Genomic DNA, 7,518 nt, shown 5'->3' with positions numbered 1-7,518 from the left:
ATACACTTGGGTATGATGGTGAGTTTATTCATGCATGACTACACTTTGCGCATTGTTAGGGCTTGTTTGCATGCACTTGTGCATTCCTAGCTTTTGACCTACTTAGCACATTGTTGGACTTGTGTCACACATTTGGGATATTTTGTGAGTTAGTGCAGACTTAGCCCTTATTGGTGGTTGTTCACACACGCCTCATACTTTGGGCATTTTGGATGTTCGTATGACATCGAGGTGCAACATGGTGTATGTATGCCATGTAGGCAAGCTATATGCATATCATGATTATCAAATGTTTAGCTCAAATGAGCAGGCATCCTTATTGTGTTATTTTGATGAAGCGCAGGGCTATGTACATGCATGCATCCTTATATCCCTTTATATGGGATCAGATGAGGAGCTATGGTGCCTAATTGGATTTCATTGGTCGATTGGGGACCCTTTGCATATACCAGCACTTCTTTGAGGAGTGGTGCACATGCAAGTATGGGTTTGATCCCTATAACTCTGCTGAGGATGATGATGATGTTCATGATGCGGCCATAGATGATTATATGGGTGATGATGATCATTCACAGGGAGCATTCATACATCCTTATCATCATAACATGTTTCCAGTTTTCTTACACTTTCACCACTATCACAGTGGTGTTCACATGGGCCTTGATAGCTTTGCATGGGCCTCGATAGCTTCTACGACTCACCTACAACATCGACTAGCCATTGTCTCATTTGTTCTCATTTGCCTAGACTCATTCATTCATTGTATTATGATGGGGATGATGATGTATTGTACACACACACACATGAAGATATTGATGTATTGCACACACATGCACATGATCATAGTGATATATGTGCAGATGATGCCGTGATGATGATGTATGTGATAGTGATGTGTGTGAGTTAGATCATGTGGACATGATCTCGAGGGTAGAGACGGTGGCATGCATACCAAGCATCGACACTTCTATGTCTATCATCTTTCCTAACGGATCATGTGGACATATGGCTATCTACATCATCGACAGTGGTCTTTCACACTTTTCCTTTGATCCAAGTGGGAGATTACTGAGCTGCATTATCGGTAGTGGCTTCTACAGTGGTCTCTCACATTTTCCTTTAATTTCGGTGGAAGAATGCTTATCATCCAACGGGAGTCCCTCAGCCTTTCCCTTTGACCCTGGAAGTCATACTACTCATGTTATGGTATTTGGGTCTTCCATGACAGTGATTTATGCCATTATTTTTGGATTTTCTATATAGCCTTTGTATACGTGTGCACAACCACCATTCGATTTTGAGGACGAAATCATTATAAGAGAGGATGGCTATAATAAATGGATTTTAGTGAGCACATACATATGGGGGATGGGCTTAGGCACCTTGGGCTTAGGGGCATTTGCACATATGTTGTGTAGGGCATATGGGGGCCTTGGGACTATAAAAGGCACCAGCCCTAGGATATTGTACCTTTTGATACCCTTTTTGACATATTACCATTTGGTTATCTTCTTGCCTAGAGCAAGTTCCATGGTGAGCTCTCCCTCTTAATAAACTATGTGTGGACTCCATTATGAGTGCAATAGGTGCTACTCCCTATCATGAGTGGGACATGTGTATACTCCATGCTAATGAGTGCAACTCCTAGGTCCCCTCCTTCATTGGAGAGAGAGAGAGAGAGAGAGAGAGAGAGAGAGAGAGAGAGATCCTCCTCCTTGTTTAAAATATAGGGTTTGCATCAACATTATGTGAGTGAGAGGAGTTAGGTTGTTTTCTCATCTTTAATAATTAAGTGGAGGCCAACGATGCATTTATATGGCCTATTTGTTGGAAGGCTGATCAAAGTTTAATTAATGTAAGTTAGTGAGAGAAGGTGAAAAAGAATAGATATCCCTGATGACACGGCTATCTACATCATCGACAATGGTCTTTCACACTTTCCCTTCGATCCAACTGGGAGATTACTTAGCTTCATTATCGTCGTTAGTGGCTTCTACAGTGGTCTCTCACATTTTCCATTGATTTCGACGGAAGAATGCTTCCCTTCATCATCAATGGGACTCCCTCAGTCTTTCCCTTTGACCCTAGAAGTCAAACTACTCATGTTATGGTATTTGGGTCTTCCATGACAATGATTTATGCCATGATTTTTGGATTTTGTATATAGCCTTTGTATATGTGTGCACGACCAAGCTTCGGTTTTAAGGACGAAATCATTATAGGAGGGGATGGTTTATAATAAAGGGATTTTAGTGAGCACATACATATGGGGGATGGGGATGGGCCTGAGCACCTTGGGCTTAGGGGCATTTGCACATATGTTATGTAGGGCATTTGGGGGCCTTGGGACTATAAAAGGCACCAGCCCTAGGATATTGTACCTTTTGATACCCTTTTTGACATATTACCATTTGGTTATCTTCTTGCCTAGAGCAAGCTTCCATGGTGAGCTCTCCCTCTTGAGAAGCTATGTGTGTACTCTATGCTAATGATTTCAACTCCTAAGTTCCCTTCATTGGGAGAGAGAGAGAGAGAGAGAGAGAGAGAGAGAGAGAGAGAGAGAGAGAGAGAGAGAGAGAGAGAGAGAGAGAGAGAGAATCTTCCTCCTTGTGTTAAAATATAGGGTTTGCATCAACATTATGTGAGTGAGAGGAGTTAGGTTGTTTTCTCATCTTTCATAATTAAGTGGAGGCAAGGGGTTATTTCAAACGATGCATTTATATGGCCTATTTGTTGGAAGGCTGAATAAAGCTTGATTAATGTAAGTTAGTGAGAGAAGGTGAAAAAGAATAGATATCCCTAATGCAAAGCTAGGCTTTCTAGTCTCTAATTTTTCTTTCTTTCTCTCTTGCCCTAGTTTTTGTTTTGCCAATCTCAACCTTTTCCTAAATAACATCGAGGCTTCTAACTTAGTCATTTATTCAATATTCAATGCATTTATCAAAGATGAACATTGTTTAAAGACATATTTAACTTAATGTGAACAGCCACTATAAGCCATATAATGACCTATGCATTTTGAAAAGGGGACCAATCTACAAAATCATAGCACACATTTGTATCGTGTCAGAATTAGGGTGGTGGAAACTTAGCTTATAGATGCAATTGATCTATCACTTATGAATGACAACATGCGTTAGCATCATTTTATGACGAGAAATAACAAGCACTTCTAAGCATTGGCATGAGTAATCATGCGGGTGGTTTCCACAAAAGCTCCTTATTAACAAAGTCAGGAGGATCCTACACTCTATAAGTGGAAGCTCATCAACAAATTCGTAGCTCTAGGTGTCAGATAAAAGTTGGAGTAGCCCTTTAAAGATAATGGTAATAGTTTTGTTCTAGCTACTCAGCTAAAGTTATCTACAACATGGTCTTCATCTTCAATGCTAATAAATAGTGCATACGAGATTCTTTACATGGTGGTTGGGGTTCCTCCATTCCATAGTAAATATTAATATATTTGCTACTATTTTTGGAAAAAATCCTCTCTTAGGTTGAAATAAGATTAGGTATGAGTAGGTTTATTCACACTACTCCACACTAAGAGGCTGTTCACATGAATAAAGAAGATTTATTCAAATTTGCTGAAAGAAAAATTGACAAATAATCCTTAGCTAGTAAATAAACCTTGTGAAGGGATATGCACTAGCCTCATAAATAAAACAACAACTAGGAACTCTTGGTAATGTCACATGCCACTATTTCTTGGGAAAGTTTAATGGAAGGATTATGGAAGGGAAGCATGTGCTAGTGGAGAAGAAGCATCAAAGACACCGAAAGGGAGAGATATCTATTACAGCACTTGGGCTATATGACACCTTCACATATCATAGTGCATCCACACCATCCTCACTTGGATGATTGGGACTACACTTAAAACAGAACTTGGGGAGAAAACACTTTTACTTAGGTTTAAGCACTATTTGAACATAAGAAATAGACAAGTGGCTAGTGAGGATATCTATTACAGCCCTTAGGCTATATGACACCTTGACATATCACATTGCATCCACACCATCCTCACTTGGATTACTTGGTGAGAAAACACTTTTACTTAGGTTTAAGCACTATTTGCACATAAGAAATAGACAAGTAGCTAGTGAGGATCTCTTTAAAGCTTTTAAAAGGAAAGATGTATGGTTTTTGAGTACGTTATTGAATTATAAATCTAAGTGGTAATAATGCAGAAATCCTTCCCCCATCATGACCTGACAGGCCCCAAAATGATGGTACATCATTTATTCACAATATCGCAATAAGTAGGTTCCTAGGATGATGGTGTGATGTGGCGATGCCAAGCAGGGGCATGGTAATGTGGTGGCAAAAGTGAGTCTTTCCTTAAAGAGATTTTGCAGTACAAGGTAGTTAGTGTCCCCTGCCATGGATGATGTGTCAAAAAGGGCCATAATGGTTTAGGTCTAGATGATGAAGCAATAGCTTAAAGAGCTGTAGATTAGTCACGCCACTCTTATGATCAATCTTTTTCTATGCCAGGGTTGCCACGGTTTGCAGGAAACCATTCCTTCGTAGTCTATAGAAAGAAATCGTTTATGTATTGCAGAGATGGGAGCTGACTACCCGGGCTTAGTACTGAAGGATTTCTTACAAACCGGTGAGAACCCACTTGTTAATTTTGCAGGCTATTGAGAACCCACTTGTTGATTCTGCAAGTTTTTGCTTTTCTGTTTGTTGGGTCCTTGCCTCCCTGGGTCATGCCTGAGCCAACAAGCCAGCATGTCCGGACTGTAAAGAAAAGAAAAACAACTGAACCCCGCTTCTCTATAGATGACTATGATTCGAGCTTTGCATCTGACTACTATGATTCCAGCGATGTATTTGGGTTTCTTGGTAGGGAGCTATATGAGCAGGCAAAGAAAAATCTCAATAGAAATGGGAAGGATTTGCAGGAGACTAAGAAATCTGAGGCCAACAAAGTTACTGAAATCCATCAGAAGAAGGAGGGCCCTGCTTTGAAGCGTCCCGTAAACAGTTCCCTCAGAGAATGCATGGAATCTATCATGGGTGAGCTGAGGGAAGCTAGAGAGAAGCTGCTTCAATGGATGAGGCAAGAGATGCAAGCTGTCTGTGCTACGAATGGGGTAAAAGGGGAAGCCCACATAGATACAGAGAAACAAAAAGGGAAGGTTGATGATGGCTTAAATATAGACTCCACGGGCATGCAATCAGGGCTGCAAGGAGGCCAAGCTTGTGAAGGTAACGGGTTTGGAAGTAGGGAAGGCCATGGCAAACGTGAAAGGAGTGAGCATCCAGACGCTGCCAATGGCCATGAAGGCTATAGACATAGCAGGGCTAGCCATGGCATCGTCCATAAGGGCTTGGGATTAGTTTCTTCAGAACCCAAAAATGGGGCTTTTAACGTGGCCATCAAAAGTGGGTCGGGCACAGAAAGCAAATATGCAAATGGGTTGGATGGAGGTTTACAAAGCAATCTCAATGGCAAAGCGGAATTGGGGCAAAGCAAGATGGGAAGTTCTTTTCATAATGCTATGGGTAAGCTCCCTGGAGAGAGCAAGAGTGTACTGTTTGATATGTGCTTTGGAGCTGGATTGGGAGAAGACACCAAGGATGCTGATGGTTTGGGTGGTGGCCGACAGAGTGATGTTAATAGCGAAAAGACTCTTGAGTTAAGCAAGCCAAGCATTGACATCCAGAAAGGCTTGGATCAATTACCTGCAGAAACCAAGAGTGATTTTTTCGACATGGGATTCGAAGACCGAGAAAGCAACGAGGGTAATGGATTGGGTTGCAGTTTGGAGAGTGCTGCCAGCAGCAAAGAGAATTCAGGGTTTAGCAAAGCCAGCAATGGTGTACAAAATGGCTTTGGTAGAGCTTTCGATACGGGTTGTGCAGCCGGATTTGGAGAGCAAAGTAAGGAAGATCCTGGTTTGGAAAGTGCTGCCGATGGTGCAGATGTGTTTGGATTTAGCAGGGTGAAGAACGCGGTCCGAGGGGGCTTGGGTGTAGTTTCTGCAGACACTAAGCATGCTGGACTTACTGCCAACACGAGAGGTGCCAAGTCAAGAGTAGAAAGCAAACAGGGTGACAGCATGGTGGGTTTTGACACGGCCCAAGTTGCGTTTAGGGGACATCGTGTAAGGCACAACAAGAGTCACATAGGAGCTGGGTTTTCTGCCCAAAGAAGCCAGCCTGGAGATGCCCACCAACAATCAAGCATCAGTAGCAGATTTGGATGTGGGATTGAAAGGATTCATGGGAGTGCAATTACTTTCAAGGGATCTGCCTTGGAGAGCGGAAATGATGGTGTGAAGGCCAGCATGGAAAACCTTGGCTCTGTTGAGGTTTTCAACTCTGCCACATCTAGCAATGGCGTCATGAAGCTTTTGAGGAACCCTGCTGGACTGCCTGATGCTGATAAAGACAACGTTGGTTTGTTGGGCTTGCACAATCAATGTGGCACTTTAGATATGCCGAGTTCTGCCCCTACATGGAACATGCTACCAACAACTAAGAATGCAGTAAACCCCACGTTGCATGACCCTAAGGTGGTGCATTTGGAATATGCATCTCGCAGCAAGTTGGGGGATGTGATATCAGGCAGTGGAAGAACAGTAAATTTTACAGGGTTTGATTCACCTTTTGGCTATGCTTCACAGAGTAAGTCAGGTAATGGAATGCTTGGTGCATATCAAGGGCGGGCTAGTACAAGCTCCATGTATTTCTCCTCTGTTTGTACAAATAATTCTGACTTTCAACCATCCTCTAATGGAGTCATGGGCATGCAACTTCCACCACGACCAATGCAAAGTGGTCCTTGCTTATCTAGCGCTTCCATGCTGCCCATGCTGATGGGCATGCCTGGTCACATAGCTGCTCATCAGGATCCATCTAACATGCATACTTTTTTGGGCCTTGGCATGAATGGCCTTTCGACAGCTGCAAATGAAATGCAGGTGTTTCCAGGTTTGTATTTGCAAGGCAATACACAGCACCGACAAGCCTCTTCAAAGCAAGTGCCATCATCCCCTTCATCAATGGTGTCACATCAAAGAAGCCCAGCAGTTCAAGAAAGGGGCATCTTAGAGTTGAACTTCTAAGACTCTTGCAAGACTGACACTTCGCTTAATGCTCCAAGGCTTTGGCCATCAAGGTTTTGCAATTCACTTCTTTTGGTATGGTATGTATACTACCTCTTAATGAAACGATGAGCTGGGTGTGTGTTAGCTGGAGTTTGATTGGATATTTTGTCAAAAGATTGGCCATAAAATTGATGCTATTTTAATGTTTACCATTGCACTATTTTGTCAAGGGTGCAGTCGTCTTAACTCTAAAAAAGGTAAATGTTATAATCATTGTAGTTCTTGAAACTCCTTTGACCTTGCAGAATCAAGCAATTTATTCTAAGAGAAAGGGCAGTTTGTAATAAAGCTCGCTGACCTAGGCTGCATAATGTGACATTGCGGCATGCCATACATGTACTTTATGCTAAGCATGTTTGTAGTTGATGGTTTGTCATGGTTGCTTTGATGCTTGATG

The 7,518-nt window shown here is 42.2% G+C and overlaps 1 protein-coding gene across 2 annotated transcripts; it reads left to right on the top strand.

Annotated features, from left to right (window-relative positions):
• Nucleotides 1–4,221: 4,221 nt before the first annotated feature.
• On the top strand, nt 4,222–7,249 carry LOC147623669 (uncharacterized). 2 transcript variants are annotated; one of them, XM_086820255.1, is made up of 2 exons: nt 4,222–4,364; nt 4,498–7,249. In XM_086820255.1, the coding sequence occupies exon 2, from the start codon at nt 4,716–4,718 to the stop codon at nt 7,077–7,079; it is 2,364 nt and encodes a 787-aa protein (XP_086676381.1). In that variant the 5' UTR covers nt 4,222–4,364; nt 4,498–4,715; the 3' UTR covers nt 7,080–7,249. The 2 variants fall into 2 exon arrangements, with proteins under 2 accessions (XP_086676381.1, XP_086676382.1); XM_086820256.1 differs by having other exon boundaries at nt 4,278–4,329.
• Nucleotides 7,250–7,518: the final 269 nt, after the last annotated feature.

The sequence above is a fragment of the Cibotium barometz genome, chromosome 26 (genome assembly GCF_041138505.1).
Source record: "Cibotium barometz isolate CiBa-2024 chromosome 26, ASM4113850v1, whole genome shotgun sequence".
NCBI lineage: Eukaryota > Viridiplantae > Streptophyta > Polypodiopsida > Cyatheales > Cibotiaceae > Cibotium > Cibotium barometz.
The sequence above is the reverse complement of the archived record's forward strand: the minus strand, read 5'-3'. Positions and strand labels throughout refer to the sequence as shown.

What these genes read in the sequence shown, in the direction of transcription:
- LOC147623669 (XM_086820255.1), top strand. Translation starts at nt 4,716, where the DNA reads ATGCCTGAGCCAACAAGCCAGCATGTCCGGACTGTAAAGAAAAGAAAA.